Source organism: Anser brachyrhynchus (genome assembly GCF_964034855.1).
Source record: "Anser brachyrhynchus genome assembly, chromosome: 2".
In the NCBI taxonomy this organism is placed as follows: Eukaryota; Metazoa; Chordata; class Aves; order Anseriformes; family Anatidae; genus Anser; species Anser brachyrhynchus.
The window spans coordinates 16,784,225-16,806,119 of NC_137695.1; the positions used below are offsets into that span (position 1 = coordinate 16,784,225).

At 45.9% G+C, this 21,895-nt stretch overlaps 1 protein-coding gene and 1 long non-coding RNA gene across 2 annotated transcripts in view; one reads left to right on the plus strand and one right to left on the minus strand.

Moving 5' to 3' along the window:
- The window catches only part of LOC308190191 (uncharacterized protein), a 39,390-nt gene extending 20,008 nt beyond the window's left edge, over positions 1-19,382 (minus strand). The window contains exon 1 of the mRNA XM_080581227.1: positions 18,674-19,382. Coding sequence (XP_080437353.1) covers positions 18,674-18,826 — 153 coding nt within the window. The 5' untranslated portion in view covers positions 18,827-19,382. The remainder of the gene's footprint in view (positions 1-18,673) is intronic.
- Positions 14,506-21,649, plus strand: LOC308190192. The gene is made up of 2 exons (XR_013946993.1): positions 14,506-15,638; positions 19,396-21,649. It is a non-coding gene; the product is annotated as an uncharacterized lncRNA (long non-coding RNA).
- Positions 21,650-21,895: the final 246 nt, after the last annotated feature.

Below are 21,895 nucleotides of genomic sequence, written 5' to 3' on the forward strand. Positions count from 1 at the left end.
ATCTTCCGGACAAATGTTTTGAATTATCTGTTTCCAGGAACGAGCTCTTGGGAATGGCCCATAGAGACTTTCCCAAAAGTGTTATCCACCTAGAGCCAAGCAGTAACCCTGCAGCACAGGTAAAACCCCGTTGCTGTGCCCTGTTTTCCCTGCCTGCAGCCTCCAGAGCCCATGCCCATGTTCCCCTCGGGACGTGACAAGGTCTTGTTAACAAATTGCTTCCCACGCAGCAGAGCTTGATCCACCTCTCCAAATTATCATGCTAAGGCTCCTGTCTGCAGACTGTTAAGAGCCGCCCAAATTAATATTGAGCAAAGTCCTTAGTGTGTTATGATAATGGCATTGGTTAATAGAATTAGGGGAAATATATTCAGAATAAAGCTGCTGTGTGTACACAAAGGCAAGATTAATACACCATTGTCGAGCCAGGGCTAAGTCAATAAAGTGGAACAGATTGGGAGCCAGGACAGCAGGCAGGTAAACATTAATCTGCATGTGTGATGTGGAGCTGAGAGACCAGATGTTACTTGAAACCTGTGCAGATGCATGGGGTGTAGGGGAGGGCACCACAGCCGCTGTTACCTTACACCTCCTCATGCCGAGCAGGAAGAGCTGCATTCTTTGTGATTAACCCAGCCTGAACTTTGAAATGTGACTCCCAAATATTTGCAAGAAACTTGCAACTAAGACAAAGGTTTGGGGTTTGAGAGGTCCTTTGGTTCTGCAGTGTGCAGCTAGCTATCTGCAGGGCCTGGGGCCAGTCTCTGCACCTCCTGGGACCTCCTTTGCCCATGTTCAGAGCATGATTGCCCTCCAAATGTATTTCCTTTGTGTGTCTTATTTCCAGGGGGAATTACTATGGAATTTTCAGAAGGGAAAAACAAGAAGTCAAAAGAAGAAATATTAAACCCTAAAACTAAAACTCTGGGGAAGTTTTTACCTATTTCAAAGGAGAATAGCACAGCTGGTCACAAAGTAGCAAGCAATTCCAACTTCAAAAGAAGTTTTTGCCTAAATACCTGGATAATGCTTTGTTACCCAGCTCATACCCACAAATGCCAGTATTTCACCACATCCTTTACACCTTTTTAATCAGCTCATCAGCAACTCAAGCTATTGTAATAGAAGGCACCCTGTTTCCAGGAATTACGTCTTCACACCTATAAATTTCTTCTGTAGAGAAGGAAGGTCTTATATTCCGAGGGCTTTAACAGAGACACATGCCCCAGGTTTGACCAGCCATTAAAAGAATCCCCTTTCCTTCTCTCATCCCAGAGCAATCAGCAGGGTCCCCAGATGATAAGCAGAGCGAGGAGGGCCCCAGTGATTTCATCCCCCATGGGTGCAGCATGCCCACCGTGACAGCAAGCGTGGGGAAGGTCCCAGCTCCCGCAGCACACATCTCAGCCAGCGCAGCCTACTTATTTTACCCTTGTGAAAGTGCTTTAACTTAAGAATAAAATATTGTTTTACCCTCTGCCCTGCTGCTCAGTGTAACTCTAGTGTTAGCTTCCAAAACTGTAACAAACCTCCTAAACAAACAGGTTTTAAGCTCCGCTTCCAAACAAGGCTGGATAAGGAGCAAGCAAGCTGAATTAGGTGCGGTTCATTGCCCTTTCCTTGGCCTCCTGCCCTCCAGAAGTGTGTGGAGGGGCTGCCCTATAAATGTCCGTCCAAGGCGGATGCACCACAGCAGGGTGTGCTGAGAACGGCTGGCATGTGAAGGAGGTCTCCTGGAGGGACAGCTAGCTCTTTTCTGAGGAACACCGAGGGACACGACGTAACTCCCACTTTTACAGCTCACACAGAACTGAGTAACGGGGATATTTGACTCCTCATTTGCACAGGGTGGGGAATAACGTAATCGCTTGGAGCCAGCACAAGGACTCTGATGTTTAAACCTGCAGGGTTGGAGTGAATCATTTCCCTGAGGTGGGCAAAGCGGCCCTGCTGTGGCTGTGAGCAGCTTGGGTGCTCTGGGCTGTGTCACCTGTGTGACAAAACAGGGCTGAAGAGGTCGATTTTGCAAGGTGCTAATGGTTGGTCAGTCTCTTTCCAAGGTGAGTGTGAGCTTTCCCATCGTCTCCCCTAAGAGCACAACCCTGGAGGCCAGCAGAGCAGGAGGGCAGGGAGGAGAGTGAGGTTATGGAAACTTCCCAGGGGAGGGTTATTGCAGAGACTGAGCAGGCCCTGGTATATCCAAGCACAAGTAAACGTAGCAGTGTCAGACCCAAGTGCCCTGTTTTGTCTCATGACAGCACCTTCGCAAACATCTCAAACATTTGTTTTCCTTTGTGCAGCCTCACATGCCACCACGCAGCACCAACAAATACAAGCTCCGTGCTTTTTAAGCACAGCCTTATGAGGAAATATTGTTACAAGGAGACACGGCTCAAGCCTGGCATGAAGATAAAAGTGAATGCAGGAATAGCAGGCAGGCAGGAGTGTGAGCAGAACAGCAGCTGCAAGGAGGAGAGAGGCCAGGAACAATTGTAATGGCTCCTGGGAGCCCTGTGGAGAGAATCCTTCCCATCCAAATTCCTTCAGATACCAGGAAATTCAGGAGACCTTAGGAATAACTTGCTGTGGAGTTGGTAAAAGCTGCTTTCTGACTCTCTGGACTAAGAGAGCCATCAGAAACAAGCAAGTATTTTTTTTTCTTAGGTGCGGTGACCTGTGTTACTGCTGTAGCACCATCCTCAGCAGAAGGAGCTGCCACCCTGCAGCAGGGTCTGTCCCATGAGCAGGAGCTTTTCAGAGCTCCCATGAAATGGGGACCATTAACTCTGGGCCCTTGGATATACAGATGCTCTGCTTGACTTCCACCAGGCCCAACTTCAGAGAACAGCTGCTTAGCATACTCCAAAGTTCACATCTTTTTAAAGACATCCCCACTCATCATCCCAGACCACTGTTTTGCACATCCTGGCCTCCGGTCTCAGCCTTCTCAGCAGGCCCTTGCGCCAAGGACACCAGGCTGGCTGAGAGAAGCAGCTGATGGGGACACCATTTTGCCCCAAAGCCATGGATTTCACTGAATTCAAGGGCAAAAGGTCATCAAACTGCCTGCTGCTGAGGCACTTAGTAAAGTTTTTCTTGGTTACTTGTCACTCAAGGCCGTAGGCATGAGTTAGACAAAAGCACCTAAATCCTCAGGAAATGGAGCTGCTGCTTGCTGCCAGCAGGAAGCAGGATTCACCCCACTAACAGCAGCACCCGATTCCCTGACAATGGCAGTACAGCGGCAAAGGCAGGGCAAAATTTCCCTTGGGGGAGGGGGGTGATGTTATTCTGACGTAGGGGAAAAAAGGTTCACTTCAGCCCCAAGTTAGCTCCCCAGTGTATGATCACGAAGGACATCAAAGCAAGGGAATTCTGTGTCCACATCCTGTCTCCTCAAGACTTACAAGTTTTTTTCCCACCCTTGGGTCATTCTGTGGCTCCAGTCTGAGCCCTCAGTTGTACTTCTACATCTGAAGTGCAGACAAAGAAATGGCACTGTACAGGGCTGTGTCAACAGGCAGAATGTCTTCCCTGTAAGAGAAACAGGAGACCCTGGCATGTCCAAGATTTCCTTGAGCCCCTGTTTTGCCCCAGCCTGACGCTGAGCTCCTGCTAAGACCCTGAGAGCTGCTGCTGGAGTGATAACCCCAGCCCCTCTCTGAGCCGCCACTCGACAAGTCCATGCCTCCCACCCTGGGCCTGATGCTGGTATCTATCTCCATCTCCATTTGATTTGAAGAAGGCTGAACCACCCACAACATCGGTGGGACTCTCCCTCAGCTGTGGGGGACACAGGTCTCATAAAGGAGCAGGGGGGTCGTCCTGGGCCTGGCCCCTCTCCTGGAGGCCTCCGCGCGCCCCAGGCCTCGGGCGGCCGCAGACTTGGCAGCTGGCGCTAGCTGGCTCCACCACACAGATCGTTCCCTAAATATTATGTTTTTCAGGGTGTTGGTTTTAGCTGTTGTATTTGGCAGGTTTCCTTTGTTGCCTTTAGGAGCAACGACTTACTGATAGGAAGAAAAATTTGACGACATTAGCGGCTTATTCCAGCCCCCTGCTTTGTCTCCTGCACACACACATGCCACCCCTTACTGCCATGCCCAGAAATGGGGCCAGATGGTGAGGACTGGTGCTCAAGGCAGCGTATTTCTCTATCTTCCTCCCTGAATAACATTTCCAGAATTAGACTTTCTCTCTGTGTTTTATTGTTTTTGTTAACTTTTGACAATTTCTTGGTAGGAAGAGATGTGGGGAAGGTCAGGAAGTTCAGATTTTCCTGCTGGAGATTTGTACAGAGTATTTGTCGTTCTTAGCACTGCAGGCTGGCATTTCAAAACTCCCTCTTGAATGCCAAAAAAGTAGCTACTGTCTCACCAGAGGTCAGATCCAGTGTGCTGGAGATCTGTGAGGACCTCAGCGGATATAATCCCTGCTCCCTGGAAAACTTCTGAAAAAGTTGATCTTATTTCAAATTTACTTTAAATACTTCAGCCACACAAGTACCTGGTCAGGAGGAAGAGGAAGTGAGAGCTGGAGGATGGTGCAAGGAGAAGGAGAGACAAGAGTGATCTCTTTTTTTCTAACGCGGTTCTTCAGTCTGTGAATACCAGTTGTTACTGCAGCTTTGGGATTTGGGCTGAAGGTTTATAGTGAAGACATTCAAAACCCCTGCCCTATTCTGAGCAAAACATGCATAAGCGGAAATAAATACATAAATATTCAGCTGAGGCATCAGATGCTTACCAAGGCCACCCAGTGAGTTGGCTTTTATTTTAGACCATCTTTCTGTTCTGTATTTGTGCATGTCTTTCACCACGGGGTGCTTGGCTCCAAGGGGGACCAGGACCTACCACTGCTGCACCAACGAGGGTGTGAGGCCTCCCGTGCTCCATGCACTGAGCCTCGCTGTGTGCATCTCACTGAGTCTCCTCCAGAAACTGCCGGGAAGCTCTGCAGGGTGGGATATTTTGGGGAGGAAACCTGGCAGGGCTGATTTCTGAACACACTGAAGGGCTTCATCTTACTTAGCGTTAGCTGCTGGAAGGTCACTGCTTAGTGACTGGTCCTGCCAAAGTATTCCTGTTCCCATTAGAGCAAGTGCAGAAGAAGGGGCACCTCTGAAGGTGACTCCCCTTCTGTCTTCTCTTGGGAGGGGCAAATGACCTCCCTGAGTCCTCTCTCCTTGTTTCCCAGCAGAGGGAACCTGGATCATTTACCTTGGATCTTCATGACCTGGGGCCTCCCAGGAGGTGGGATGAAGCCTGCTCAGAGAGGCTGTGTGGGTTTTGGTACAGTTTGCCAAGGGCAGGGAGAGCAGTGCCTAATTCTCATCTCTCAGCTTGTTCTACAGACCTTGGCTTGGCTTTTGGGAGCTCCCAATGTAGCCAAAACCAATGTCACCTCTGGAGCTGAGCCACAGAGATAACCAGCTTCCCTTTTAATGCTGCAGCTGCCTCCTAAACACCAGCTGAGGATCCAGTTGAGAGGAGGACATGTTGTACTATGTGCAATATATACAAGTTACAGGGTAATTTCTGTGTCCAGGAACCCACAGTCTAAATTAAGACAGGACTGCAGTGAGAGGTCTCACAAGAACTGGCAACAGGGAGGAAGGAGGATGGGAGATAGGAACCTTGCTACAATCTTATCCTTCTTTTAGCGCTCTGCCTTTTTGTTTAAGGCAAGCGTTCCTCTTTTCTAGAATGATCTCCCAGCACATCCCACTTCTCTCCTGTTTGTATCTGTCAATATCTGGTGCTTATATTGCATCTCTAGATACATAATGCATCAAATTCACATATGGTATTAATAAGCAGTGGGTATCTGCACAGAATGGTCGCAAAGAGCATCTGACTGATTGCATTACAGAAGGACGCCTGGAACTGGGCTCACTTTCCCAGATGAACATACACAGGACATATCCAAGACCATTTTTTTTTCTCCATTCCTTCTCATCACATATTTTCAGGACTCAAAGTCTGGACAAGCAGAACATCACGATGTCAACCAAGGGAAGATGTAAATCTCCTTAAGTAATTTTTAATGAAAAAGAATATTGAGTTACTCTGAGTGCCATAGTTTCTGGGTGGCTGGTTTTAACTTTAGCAATCCATACTTAAAGGGAAATTTTACAGTCTTAATATATTCCAGATGTTCTCCTAGTCCCAGATGAAAGCTCTGTCGTCGTTTACTGTTAATATTTTTGTCAGCAGTAGAATTTTATTGTAATACCCCATCTTATTTGTAGTCACTATTAGTCATGAGAGAAACTTCCTCCAAAAGCGATCCTTGGGTCACTCGTTGAGTGTCCTGTCTCACTCCATTTAATTAAAAACCATTAACTGATTGTTGTGTCCAAGACTTGTCTGTATAAGGCACATATAAAATGACTTTTTACCTGATGAAAACCATTTGCTTCTAACAGCTAGACTAAAAAAATAAAGTTATATTCTACAGTAACAATAGTTGGCTTTGTAACAGCTCTCCGGTGGAATGAAAACAAGAGATTTGCTTTGAAAATAAGCCTCCATGAACTTGGATCGACAACAAGGGACATGAAGGTTTACTGCAAAAACAAGAAATGCATTTCACGCTGTTAAGCTTTGATCAGATGCTAGTTTCTCACAAGGAGAATAGTATTTAAACGTGGCAATTTTGATCCTTTGTAGTGACCGACAGTCTAATTACAGAGGGAAGGGAGCTGGGGGAACAAAACGGAGTAAATTATCAAAGCACCAGTCCTCTGGATGGACCTCTGAGGACCTTTCTTATCCAATGAAGACCAGCTAGAATCAAAAAATTGGCACGTCATGATGATGTCCGCATGATATTTAGTCAGCAAGCAAGTTGGAAGCTGCTATGTTATTTTTTCCTCACTGCCATCTCTGAAGCTCAACCTGGATTTTGAAAGAAAACTGTCTTAATTGTTTTTGCTCTTGCCTCATTACTTTCTCCACAGGGCTCTGGAGCTGCTGTCGGCAGCTGAGAGGAGGCTTGGGGACACACACGCTCCCAATGCTTTGGCCAGCTCTTGGGCCAGCTCTTCACCGCCAGCAGCAGGGTTCTGCTCTCTGGGAGAAAAAATAAAATAAAAGGCTTCTCTGGCTACAACAATGGTAGAGACTAGATTTGCTGCATCCTGAGGTGTTGCACAGGGACTTGGAAGTGGTGAGGCATGTCTTTTAGTCCTGACCTATATTATCAATATGAGCGTATTAGGCCATGAACCACACCAACAGTGACCCTCTGACGTGAGACGTTCTCATGTTGGATCCTGGGAGTGAAATGTTTTATAACATGATGAGAGCCTGAGCAACTATGCTGACGCAACAGAAGTGTGATGTCTACTGCTGTCTACTCAAGCAAGTCCTGACCAAAGGGGTCTAACTGGGCTGCAAATCCGATATTTGCTCTGCCCTCTGTGTCTTCTGCCTCCAGTTTTGGTGCTGGGACACCCATGCTACTGTGAAGCCCCGGGAATACAGATAGAAACATAACACTAGGAGACAGGATCTATTGCAAAGTCCTTGTTTGCATCATCTGGATGAATATGAGCAAATGTAGATTGGGATTTGTAGAGAAGTGAAGGTATGTAATAAAAGCCCCAGGCCTCTTGTCTTTGGGTGTCTAATCTTCCTGTGCACTCTCTTGGCACCTCAGAGTGTAATCAAAGCTTTTTTTAACCTTTTCAAAAGTCTCCTTTTAAGTTTACAAACATGCTTAGAGCAAGACTTAGAGCGTAAGCTAAAACGTTATTAGAGAGAGAAGTATTATCCAGAGGCAGCATTCTGATTACAGCAATAATGACATAAAAGTTTCTCAGGTTTCCTCTGTCCTGCAGCTGCAGCTGTGGTCATGTCTTTGGGAAGCAGCTAACAGAAAGTACTCTCCCTTCAGCTGAGCTCTTCACTGTATGAAGCTATTCAGAAGAATATAATGGAGTCACGACAAAGGAAAGGAAGAGGGGGATATTTTGCAGCTATAGAGTGTGTGTAATGAGCCTTTGTATCATGGAGGCTCGAAGAGGTCATGGCTCATCTGAATGTCGTTGAGACACTAATGTGCTGTGAATTCGGAAAATTCTGAATTTCCTTTTGTACAGCAGTGCTGTATGCTGCTAGTAGTTTCAAGTGAACCACATCTAATTACGGATAGTAAAACTATACCTGCTGGTGGTAGGCTACTGGGTGAATTTCAGAAAGACTTTAATTGGAAGGGAATAAGCCCTAGTAAGGGGATTGGGCCTAATGCATGCCCTCCTTTTAGTTTGGCACCACCACTATCATCCAGGTGTTTTCATCCCATGTGAGCATATAATCTCCTGCAATGCCTGCACTGGGAGACGAATGACAGCTGACAACACAGAATAGACACAGCAGCAACTTCTGGAAGCAGCCTGCACACTTTTCTGGTGTCTGTGGTTAAGATGGTCATTGGAAAACATCTCTGTCTACATGGAAATTGCAGATCAATGTTTACTACTGACTTAAAAGCCACCAGACTACTGAAGCATCCTCTGATGCTGAACAGATGACACCACCACTGGATATTATACATTGCATTGTCTTTGAACCCTTTATGGCTTGAATCTCTCTGATATTTTTGCAGAGAGGAACCTTCTAGCTAGTTGAAACCTGTTATGACAAAATTCCTTTTGTTTGTTACTTTCTACAGACCCTGAGTCTGTAAGCCATAGACCAATAACTACTAGTATTTACTTGGCACTGCAGTTGGCACACGTTATGATTTGCACTGCATTGGGGGTGAGCCAGGAGAAATGTCAGACTTTACTGGATGAAGGTTGACTAACTGGCTGAATTACACATGGCCTGCTGGTTAACATCATCTCGTGGTATATTCATGAGCTGCTACTGAGCAACCCCATACACTGGCTTTCTTTTGCCGTTCTTCCACTTTCTTTTCATTCTGGCCTTTTTTCTTCAGTCGTTCACAGGATCTCTTTTCCTCAGCTGTGGCCTTTATTTTCTCTTATGCTTTCCTTTTCCACCCCCATCCATAACCTCACCTCCCCACAGCCTCCCCAGACCTTTGTTGCCTCTCTGCCCCTTTCAGCCCACCAGAAGATCCCTCTTGCCCCCCGCTCTCCTCTCCCTGCTCTGCAACCCACCGCTTCTGGGCCTCCCTCGGGCCCCTCACCTCCTACCTGTGTTCCCCAGGCACAGATCAGGGGGAGCTGTGGCTGTCAGCAAGAAAATACCTGCTACCAGTAGCTGCCAGGGAGGTTCATATTTGGCAATGGAGTGGTTGATACCACGGCTTGTATACTTGGTTGGTTGTAAGACACAAATGTGAACAATTCTTTTTTTACAGGGGCTGTCAGAGGCACTGTATTTCCCTTAGAGACAATGCATTTTCCTCTTATGTATGCATTGCTACTGCCCTTCAATACATAATTCAGGTCTTCTTATTCAAGATGGTAGTTAGAGACAGTTCTAGTACATCACTTTTTTTTCTAATCAATTTATAAAATTATCTGTATGTAGAGACCTGCCTGCTTGGAAAGGAAAATATTCTTTCCACTCCTTCATATGACGAAGGAAAGGACATGATAAACGTAATGCATTTCAACAAATTATAGAGTATGACTCTGAAAACAGAGCTAATACCACTCCCTGGTACAATTATCCTTAACCATGCACAATCTGCTTGGTAATTCACTTCCAAGTTTTTACCAACATTTTTTTTCAATGAAAGTGGCTGAATCGATTAATGAAATGTTGTTTGTTGAAATCAAAATGTAAAGCCAGCTATTTGAAAGCTAGTATATGCCTGGAATTATATTGTTTTTTATCTTTTTGTGTTGCCATTATACTTTTAAAATACAAAATAAAGACAAAAACAAGTAATGTGCAGACAATTTTTGGTGTATATTGCTTCTACATGTTGTGTGAAGCCTGACAGTCTACAGTCATCTCTTCAAGAAGCTCTCCTGTAATACCTGCAGTAATTCCAATGACAATTTTTACTACTCTTACCTATCCATAAATTCTGAACTCATTTTCAACAGGGCAAATTCCTTTTGTCTACCTTCTAGGGCATGCACCTTGACAGGTCAAAGATGTTATCAGAACAGATGCTATCATGACAACAATTTACATGAGAGGTAACCTGAATAACCCAAAGTGCTTAGACCCAGCTGTAGGTCATGCCGGCTCTGTTCCTCTGCACTGCCTGTGTGATGGGCACCACAGCTCCCAAGAAAATATGGAGTAAAAATCATCTTGGTACACCAAAATGTCCATGTTTCACACGGGGACAAGATAACTCACTGCACAGTCACTGAACCTTTGCAAGAAAACCTGCTATCAAGTACAGGAGGCAAGCGTCTGCTATTTAAGTACCCAGCCAGAAATTTTCTCCCATGCATACCATTCTTCTACCTGGCTTCCTTCACTGCAAGCAAAGTCTGCAATATTATCGTGTTTTTACTGGCAAAGCCTCAAGCCCCAGTTATTCTCATTTCAGGTGTGAACTCTGTAAAGTCTGACAGTGATGAAAAATTGAGGGCCCTGTTTTGTTTTTGCTTTGCTCTACAGTTAAGATTTGTTAAAATGCTGGGTTGATCCCCATCGAACTCTAACAAAAAAAAATCCAACTTAAACAGCAGCTGGGAGGCCTGATGTCACCCTAGGAAGTCCAGCGAACTTTTCCTTCCCCTTCATGACCCAGGAATAAAATAAGAGAAGTTCTGCAGCATAAATATCAGGTATCCCCTTGAACCAATAATCACGAGCTAATCTGCCAATAGACAATCCGAACGGAGTGGATAACTACTGGGAATGCAATGGGGTCTTTTCCCCAGAGGAGACGCTGGTCTGGGTCTCTCCCCTCTGTGCTGCCCCCGGGTTTTATGGAACAGGAAGGAAGAGCCTCTCTGGGACCCTTATCTTGCTCCAACCTGGGTGAACCAGCCAACAAGCTGAAAAGATGTGGTCTGTGGGAAAGGAAGGCAGTCTGACAGAGAGAGTGCAGCCATGTGAGCCTCACTTCCTTCCGTAAGCAGACTTGGTATGAAGAGTACAGGCCTTTTTTATTTATTTTATTTATTTTATTTTATTTTATTTTATTTTATTTTATTTTATTTTATTTTATTTTATTTTATTTTATTTTATTTTATTTTATTTTATTTTATTTTATTTTATTTTATTTTATTTATTTTCTCCCCAGAGATATTTAATTTGCAGCTGCTAGCAACCTTTAGAGGAAGTCTGTCTAGGACTCCTCTTACTTTGCAGTTTAGGTACTCGAAGTGTAGTTTGCATTTCACATCCAGGCACCTGAGCTGGTGTGGGCACCCCCGTTCATGCAGAGCAGTCAACCAACAACCCAGAAACTTCAGGAGTGGTCACTCTAGGTGGACTCTGTGGCGTTTCTCTCCTTTTTTCTTACTCCTAAACATATATTTAATTTCTGTGCCAACCACAAACAAGAAGTGGAGTTTCCACACAAGCCCTTTGGTGCAACAAAAGCAGCCCCCCGAGTTCACCGCGTGCAGCACGCTCTCCCTCCCAGCACGGCTTTGGAAGAGCAGCACCTTTTCATAAAACAAGCTATTGTTGTCTGTGTTTGACTGCAAGATTAATGACGAATCAGCTTGTTACGAATGCCTCTCTTCATCCCTTCCTTTTCCCTGACTGGTGTCTTGCTTTCAGGACAGACGGTGTGACTTCCTTTGCAGCTCTAGTTCCCACTGAGCACTTCTTGTCCTGCCGCTGGGGAGCACTCCCAGGTAGGGCAGCTCGTAAACAAATCTGTCCTTACAATTGCTCAACGACATGAGCTGCCTATAAGCAGTCCAGCAATGCTGGATAAGGAGCCAGTCCAAGCTGGAGACCCTTGAGCATGAACTGAATGCAGTGAATAAAGACGGATGGGTGATTGGTTTTGCTGCTTTTGTAAAGCAAGCTTCAAATTAAAATAAATACATTAAATGCGAACTTAGCTATGATCCAAAACAAAATCCATGTAGAGCAGAGGTAAGAAGTGCCAGATACACAAGACAAGCAGTCAGCTACTTAAACAGAGTGCATAAATCAATAAGTGATTGTCATTTGAGGATTAAAATATGTAATATAATGGAATCAGATGCATTACAGGAGTTCCTGCTTCAGTCTTTCATTGTTCCAAATTCATTGTTCTGAAAGACTATTGCAAAATCTCTTTTCCTGAAAGCACAGATGAGTGTAACTTGCAATACATTTCAGAAAACAGCATATGCAGTTCCTCACACTTGAGTCATTAGGATCGTGTTAAAAAAAATCTATGTACTGCAGAGCAAGGATTTTTTTCTTTTACAGTATGGAACCCTGTTAAAAGACAAACATTACTTCCCCCAGAAGGTCGTGGGAACAGTTTCCCATAGAGCTCTGCCCAGGAGTTTCTAGTTAAATGGCAGCCATTTTATTAAAATGTCTGTTTTCTGTCAAGGAAACTTAGCACATCTTTAACTGTCAGAAATGGCTGTACAAACATGTGCTATAGGCAAACACAGAGTCCACGTACAATTACTAATAGCACTCTCTAACTTCCCCGATAACAAGAAGCTTATCAAGCCCTCGAGTTACCACTGTCACCATTAGGGAGCCCTGCGCTCAGCCACGACTGACCACGGAGAGGTACTGCAGCAGTATTACCTCCCGTCCTCACCTCGGGGTTAGCCTGCAGTACACGCCTTTGAGGTTGTTATTCATGTCTCATTTTTAACAGCGACTGTTAAAGCAGGAATGTCTTTACTTAATTGCAAAAGCTGGTTGAAGAAAAAGCCCGGAGGCAGACCTTGTGGCTTCCCTTCCCATATCAGCAGAAAGCCATTTCTTCATCCTGGCAAGTCACCCAGCTGCTCCGCTCTTCCTGCGCTGAACCTAAGGCACACCATCGCCATATCTCAGCACGCCCCAGTCCCGGGTTCCCCGCTGGGATTCATTTCTCCCATGCTTGCTTTCCTTTACTCTCTCTTCCAGTGTATACAATGATTTGAATTTTCTAACACACACATGTCGTTATACATTTCAGAGGAGGTAACATCAAAGAAACACAGCCCATACTGAGGGCAGAAGGTGATGAGGTATTTCCTGTGGAAGTTCATGCTCCGGTCTTGGAGCTGCGAAATATTATTGTTCGGAGGAGCTGAATCTTCAGTAACCTTAGGAGTTTATGTAAGTTCATATTATGTGTGGTGTTCTTTAACCAATGTTTGGTAGGCAGTATGAGTTATTTGGCCGGGATTTTTACGGCAACCCAGTAATAGGGGAGAGGAACACAAACTGTAAATTTATGGTATACAAAAGTCTCTGAAGTTCCCACTTAAAAAGCCAGCGTTGTGCGGTGTGGCACGGTCATCCTTTGACACACGCTGCCCCGAGGCACTCTGCTTGAACCCACCTTCTGCAGCTTTTGTTGTCGAGCCAAACACCGTTTTCCTTCGACTTTGTACAGCACCCAATTTAATATAGCCTACATACCAGTTAAGATGCTGATAAAGTATAAATATTTACTGCTGTTACTGGGTTTGAGAGACAGCTACTAAGTTAGAAGCTACGCGTAGCTGGAACTGGAAAAAGATGTCCCATGGCAGCTGAGAGGTCCAAGAGGTGGCAGAAGAGATGGCAGGAAAGATGCTGGGCTTCAGCAGAGGTCTGGAGAGGAAGAGGTCCAGCCGGGTACTGCCCAAGTACAGGATGAAGCCATTTGTGAGGACAGGTACACAGGTATCCAGGCCTGGATGCAGACAGCTTGGAGCACAGACCAGGCAGGGCACGGGAAGCTGCCATATAGCATGACAAGTGGGGCTGGTCACCGGTACATCTGGGATATTTCCGTGAAGCTTATTTTTACTGTGGTGGACTGAGAAACCACTGCTCTGGGTGGTGCTCACAGTCCAGCACCTCCTGTGCAAGAACCCAGGGCCACAGAGGAGCAAAGCCTGAAGCTGACTTCAGGGACAAGATGCCGCAAGGGAGGATTTCCTCAGGCGTGAGGGGATAGGTTCTGCCCTACTGCATGAAAGTTTAGATCCTTCCCATTGCTCTTTCAGTTTTACTGGGTGTAGTGCTAGAATGGAAATGGCTATTGCTTGTTTTCAAACCATCATTTAATCCTCACATTTGAAAATCTTTTCAGAATAACACCGCATTTCAACTAATTACTGCATGAAAAAATATATTCCAAAGTACAGAAATTATCGAGGATACGATTTGTTATTTTTTAGTGTCAGGAGTTTCTACTTTTCCACTGGTTTCCTGTCTCAAAATTGAATTGTTTAGATGAAGAAGAAATTACTTCAGGATTAGCATCTAATGATTGAGACAGGACCTAGACCTATTTCTGCAGAGGTTCCTGATGACTTTACATGCCACACTTCCTTTTTATTATTTAACACATTTTCCTTTTTCTAGAGAGATACTCACATTTTATACCAATTTTGTATTCTCATGGAGATACTTTCCTGATGCTCTGCATGGCAATTTTTGATTATTGTGATGATCCATGAAGATTTTCAGCTGAAGTTACTGTTTTTGTTTCATTTGGCACCTACATTTGGGAAAGAGCCAAGGGAGGAAGTGACAAATCCATCAGCTTAAGACGGGAAACCCTGTGGTTTCAGAGCTGCTCATATCTCATTAGAAGTTGCTTTTCCCTTTGGCTATTTCTTACTAACATCCTTTCACGGGATAGCTTCTCCACTCACATCATTAAAATATACCATCAAAATGTTTACTCATCAAAAAGTGACTGGACTAAGTCTAGTCTTGCCCTCTATGTACACTACCGTGTTTGCAGAGCACAAAAGACAGCAGTTCTTAATGGGACATGGGGGCATGGTCATATATTAAACATAACATATAATAACAGCTTTAGAAAAAGAATGGCTCGTTTGTCTAATTGCTATCCTATTTAGATATTATTTTGCCTGGAAGACACTAAGTCAATCTACAAGTACAACCTTTTATGTGTATGCTCTTATTTCTGTAGCATCTTTCCTCCTTTGCCCCAGGCACAGAGGAAACAAGCTGCAGTCCCTCACTCTGGCTCCTTCCCTGTGAATAACACCGCACATTTCAGTATCAAAGAAAGGGGGGTTTTCAGTCTGCTTCTCTCAGTAGCAATTCTCAGGGTCTCAAGATGCTTATTACAGTAGAAAAGCAAACGAGAATAAATGCAAACGAGAATAAATGCATTGATTAAGTTGTGCTTAGCACAAGCCCTGGATAGTGATTCAGAATAATAATGAAAACATTGCAAAACAATACAAATACCAGTAGGATTAAAAAGCCTAGCTCTAAAGCAAACAAGTCGGAGCGCACAGGAGTGGTGTATCTAATAGCTGCCCCAAGTTGCACAACATCCAGCATCTCCTATCTGAGGCTCTCACCCTCCCTCAGAACAGCCTCCAGCAAGCAGAAGGCATTTTAGCCCCAAATCACGTCCCAGGAGGGCTTGGTGCCTCCACGTATGTCCTCAGACTCCTCCTGTTGCATTGCAACACTATCAGGAGAGCCGCGAGGGTGTGGATGGACCTCAGCAATGTTTGGAGCGGGGCTGCTTGAAAGAAGTGAAGGATTAGGAGAAGGCTGCAGTGAACCGAAGCCCAGCAGTCACACCGTGGTGCTCGCGCAGTAAGTAACCGTGCTAACAACCTCGCTCACCTTTCAGCACTTGCCCCTTTTAAACAATTCTGTAGTGCCTGCTGCCCTTCCTCCTAACAACGTATCACCCTGGGTGCTGACATTTAACCTGTTTGTCAACAGATCCATTTGCATCTCATTTCGCTGGCGCCCCGCGCACGAGGCCGGCAGCGAAGAGCATTTCAGCACGCGTGATGAAAGATGTCATTGCTGGTGCCCTTTAGCACTGCCTGCGCAGCCGTGAAGTACAGCTGCCATCAGCAACAGGGACTTGAGCGCAGTGCCTACCTTCACCCAGCGAGGTCAAAAATTTATGGTTCTGACCTTTTCTCTCTCGTCTGATGTTGGAGTGGGCCCGGGTCATGTTCGCAAGAAATAAAAGAAAATCAAACAGGGCTGATGCAGGCTCAGCGTGAAGTGATGCAGAGAACGAATTCCTCCTCTCCCCAATAAAAACGGCTTCAACGACTTTAATAACGAGGGCCATAAAGTTCCACAAACTTTACAGAAAAGGTTGTGAGGGTGTTAAATGTTTCAAAGGGGCACAAGAGAGAACGCAATTACTCCAAAAAGACCTACATTTAATATGTAGTTTCTCAGATGTATTTCTCAAGATCTCACATACATGTTTCAAAGGCAAAGTGCCTCTTGTCAGCTGTATAAATCCTCCAAGTTTTCTGGACATTTTCCCTTGCCACTAATATCCCAGTGCTCTTTTTGGAGATACCAAGGATGCAGAGTAATTTTTCACGTGGTGCAACTGATGACTGCAGACACCAGAAACCACTGACGATGTCTGGTTCTCCGAGTCTTAGAAAAATGGAGGCTTTGCAAAGAGATAAGGGAGGATTCCCTGCCCTGACTCCCTGCAGAGCCCTACAACAGCCGTGCTCCCTCCCTCACCCCCCTGTCCCTGGCTCAGGAAAGGCAGGAGCCACCACGAGGTGGGGATGGCTTGAACAAGTCAGTCTGCTTGTCTCGGTTAGTCCAACTTAGTCGGGGAGCACTTAGATAAATCAGCTGTTAAATAGGTAAGGTGAGTGTGGCAGAGGGAGGGGAAAAGCAGTTGAGTGTGGTAACCTTTTCTCCTGCATGTATGGCCAGCAGTGTGACCACGCTGGCGTTAGGCTAAACCGGACTGATGGCTATGCTGAGAAGCCTGGGAATGTTAATGGACCCTTATCCTTATCCCTGATCGTTATTTTTAAGGCCAGCCAGAGCTAAACTGTTTGCCTGAGTCACTGTTCAGCAGCAGAGCCCTCCGACGTGCCCAGATCTGCCGCGTGGTCTCGGGCACCCTCCCCTCGCCCCGTCACCAGCAGCTGACACACAAGGAGCAGGATCGGGGCTCTCATGGCCAGAGGCTGGGGGAAGGGGTGCTTTGGGGACTGTTGGCTCCTCTTTAAGTATGACAGATAGGAGTTGCAAAGTTCAGCCAAGACCAAGCCTGCTAGTGTTTAGGACAGGGGATTAGCTCAAACCATTGTGGACATGTCAGCTCAGCGAAAAACCATTTTCCAAACAAGTTGCTTCATGGTCTTGCTATATGGAATGTATCTAAACTGCTTGTTTGTTTTGTTTTGTTTTGAATATATACAACCAACCTTCCTTCCTCCCTCCCTCCCTCCCTCCCTCCCTCCCTCCCTCCCTCCCTCCCTTCCTTCCTTCCTTCCTTCCTTCCTTCCTTCCTTCCTTCCTTCCTTCCTTCCTTCCTTCCTTCCTTCCTTCCTTCCTTCCTTCCTTCCTTCCTTCCTTCCTTCCTTCCTTCCTTCCTTCCTTCCTTCCTTCCTTCCTTCCTTCCTTCCTTCCTTCCTTCCTTCCTTCCTTCCTTCCTTCCTTCCTTCCTTCCTTCCTTCCTTTCCTTCCTTCCTTCCTTCCTTCCAAGAAGCCCGTGCTGTCTCCAGCTGCGTAAACGCACGCATAACAACTATGCAGCGATTCAAGCATTGCCTGCGATGGAGTTGTTCAGCTGGCATATCGCACTTAATCTTAGTACAGCTTTGGTTATTTTCTTGCTATTTTCAACAGGAGTGAGACATCACTTTGGAAAGGAAAGATTTAGAGCAATTTTGGACACTCGTATATAATGTGCTGATACGAAAGATCTGCAGATGTCTTTTCGTGAGGCTGTTTTTCACTTTGTACCTGTAAGTGCTCCCCCTGGCTGCAGTACCACGTTACATTATCACAGCCAAGCAAACGTAGCCTTCCTTGAAGATAATCTTTCCCAAACTTTCTGCTAGAATACATAACTTCATCAATTCCCCAAGATTTGCACTCGATTTTGGGACTTTTGCCAGAAAATTTACTGTCTGCTTGCATTCAGACTGTCTGTTCAGTGCTCACACACGCTGTCCTCTGCTGTCATGGACTTCAGCAAGAGCTGCTGCTTAACAGCATCTTTGGAAATATCCAGTCATACATAAGCTATGAAATAGATTTGTTATTGTTATGGGGATATTTTTAACGCATTTGAGCACTGAGCAATTAACACAAACATATTTTGATCCCTATTAGCTAAATCCCTTGGTATCTAGCATGCTTCCCCTCTGGCTTTGCAGTCTAGCAGGAGAGAGCATTTGCACCAGCACACCCGGGGCTAGGGAGCAGGGACGGACGGGCTGTGTGTTGCATAACCTCCCTTGCCACTTGTCACTGCTGCAGTGACCTTCCTCTTCTGCGAAACTTCGTGTCCAGATTTCCGCCCCAATACCACAGGAAGCTGCAGTTACCAACTAAAAGAAATGCAAAGGGGGGAGGAAAAAAAAAAAAAAAAGAAAAGAAAAAGAAGTGAGTGAGCAGTTAAGTGGAGATTATCATGGGTAACAAGACAAGTAGGAATATCTGTTATTCCATTTAGACGATTCCAACGCTGGTCCTAACCCCAGGAAGGCCACTATGCGGGAGTATTATTTCCACTAATGTTCCCTGTCTAACTTAATGGATTGTAAGTACCCCAGCTGCTCCTTATATAGGTACTTTAAAGTCACTTTGTAAAGCCACAGACAGACATGCTAAGCACCTACCTCTGGCCATCTGCTCATCGTTGCTGCGGCTCGTGACTTGTCTTGGCCACTGCCGTGCTCCATTGTGTCCGTGCTCAGCCCTTCCCTTCTTCTCCAGGACGCGGAGGCACGGAAAGTCCCCTGACTGTAGGGTGTCTCTAGCCATGTGGACATTTCCCGAGGACCAGCAGAGCAGTGGGCTGGTTTTGTTACTACAGGTGGCCAACGCTTTCCCGGGCAGCCTGATGCCTCCGGGGAATGCTGTGTTTTTAATGCCACTCAGCTTTCATGGTGTTGGCTTTATATGGAGTGAGTCGCCTCCTAGGAACTCCAAGAAACCAAAATCTTTCAAGTTTTGGCGCTCCTGAAGGGCTGTTGGAGGCAGCCTCGTGCTGCTGAGCCCAGGGTGCCCCCAGCAGTGATGCCTGGGGCACTGCCTGAGGCTTCATCCAGCACGGGAGCTGTGCCCAGCAGTGGCACAGGTACATGAGATACACAAGTCCTCTAAGTTAGCACCATGGAATATACTTTTTTTTCTTCATTGTTTAATTTTCTAAGTGGATATGAGCATTTCAAAACTCACTCCCCCAGTAGCTGCAGAGTGTTAGTACAAGATCACGACACCACGCTCAGAGATGCTATCCTTAACGCACAAGTTACCCCATCACATATTTTATGCCTTATTTTTTGCTCTGCTTTTTTGCTTAGCAATTAAAAAGTGCCCTTTGTTTGTGTCTTGACAGAATTACTGCAGTAAGATGCTCTACCAAAAAAGGCAAGAAAACTTCTTTCATGTCAGTCAAGAGTTTTTATTTTTTGGTGATGACAAACTCAGAAAAGAGGAGTATTTGAGACGCGGGGAGTCTGGAGCTTGGTTAAAGAGCAACGAAACAAAACCTACAAGTGACAACTTGCTCGGGTAACAAAGATTGCCTCAAAAGCAGGAAATGTTACACAGCAAACCTCCCTTTGTTTGCATTTCCATGTGCTTGCTAAAGTGCCGCTTCTCTACTCAAAACCACCCTGCGCCCGTCTTCCTCCTGTGCCCTCCACAGCGGGGCATCAACAACTGACTTGTCCCCACTGACTCTTCAGACCCGATCTGGCAGGCATTTTTGCCGCTGGTTTCTGCCCCTTGCTGTGTGGTTATTGAAGGAGAGGGGGGAGCAGTGGCACGCAGAGGCTCCCCCAGCCTCGCCCCCCCAGCAGCCTGTTTTCTCATCGCCGCATGACTAATGTAACCGCAGGCACTTCGGGTGCATGGGAACAGTTCCAGACGGTACTCAGAGGGCAGCAGCAACCTTCCTGCTGAGGAGGGTCTTAGGACATTTTTGCCTTTTTTTTTTTTTTATGTTTTCTTTCAGGAGAGAGTTTGCTGGCGCTGGCTGGGCAGCAAGAGAGACCCCAAATTCCTCACCATGGGAAAATGACTGTTGAAAATGACTGAATCCTCGACATACCCTGAATTTCATGCCAGTGCAGGCTGCATGCACCGTGCACTGTTGGGCTCACACGGTTAGGAAGAGTCATTTTAACTCCTGCGTGTGCTGACACTGCTTTTTTGGGTCCTGGTCCAGTCAGGCTGGAGCCTGCCAGCCCCAGCGCGGGGTTAACCAGCTCCCTGCTGGGGCTCTCATTAGGAGCAGCCGAGGCACTGCTGTTCCTGTGTGTCTCTCTATACATCTGTTTCTGTGTTGCAGAGGAGCCTTGCCAAGAACACCCCAATTTACTTAGCTCTCACGTCTGATCCGATTTGAAGTCTCTCGGCCCCTCACCCTTGGGGCTGGCCAGATCACTGGAGCAGGAGTCACAAGATTTCTTAAAAACAACAAGAAAAAAAAGCTGATTAGACAAAACTGTTGAAAATCTCCAGGAATTAATTTGCAGACAAGATGCGGTTGCTTCCCAGAATGGCATCTTTCCAGCTGCAGTGTCCCTATCACTCCAGTCAGCGATGGGACAGATTAGGCACTGGATTTCTGCCAGCTGATACACTGGAGCTTTTTGATTTATGAGAAATGTTGCAATTTGGTAGGGCTTGGCCATTCCTCTGAACTTTGGATGAGCGTATTGCCCGATTTTGGCAAGTTTGCACCTTGGTAAAGAGTCGTGTGCTGTTCAAAATCCACACGACCGCAGCAATGACACCTTTTATTTATAAATGTCACCCACACGTAGTTGGTCTGGTGAATGGAGAAGGCAACTGTATTTCAGCATGAGAAGGGAGAGCTGGGCTAAACCTGGGGGGTGGGAGAGAGGAGGTTGAGGATGTTTTGCATTTCTCATTTTCAGTGCTGCAGGACTCCAAAATTCTATTGTGACCACAAAAATTGAATAGCTAATTAATTATTAGCGTTGCTCAGATGAGTTGGAAATAAAGGAGCATGCGGCTGTCTTCAAGGCTGACACTTCAGCTATGCAGCTCGATGTCGTGTCGGAGGTCCCTCGCTCTGCTTCGCCACGAACTCGCTGTACGTGTTGCCAACCCAGCAGGAATCCAGTTCTGCAAAAAACTCTGAAGGATGCCACAAGTAGCAGCCCAAGGCTGATGTCTGCGAGTCAGGACCATCACGAGCTGTTCCACAAAACAGATGTCAGCGAGCCTTACAGGAAAGGCTTCACAGAAAAAGAGTTGAAACAAGCTTCTAGCTGTGATTCTATGGAAGCAACGGTGTATGGCTAAAATCCCAATTATTGGCAGCTAAAAAGCACAGGCTAAAACCAGCTCCCTATACTTTTGAAATATGGGGGAATTCAAACAGAACTCTTCAGGCCTAAATCCTGCAGACTGCAATTTCTGCTCCGCAAAGTCCAGCCCACAACAGGAAGAAAGGAGAAAATTTCCCGAGAGCAAGGAGAAAATTTCATGTGACTGGCTTTCCATTTTTTTCAGAACAGCTTACAGAAATTACAGTCCTTTCCCTTGGCTCGGTTTATAACTGGATCCCTGGGATAAAAATACATATTTAAGACCAAACTGTGCTTCTTGCAGCAGAAGAGATTGTTTTGTTTGACTTGTTTCCTGCAGAGGTCAGTGAAGGGTGGTTATTTTTTCACAAATCCAAGTGGGTATCAAGTGATGGTTAAAATAGGAGAACGCCCCAGCAGCTACGTTCTCTCTGCATAGGTGCAAATCTCCACTTCAGCTGAACTCGTTTCAGAGCTGTATCGACCTGAGTGCAGGTCAGCAGCTGGTGGGGAGGGCACAAAGAGGGGCAGAGCAGGAGAGGAGAAGGGACTCGC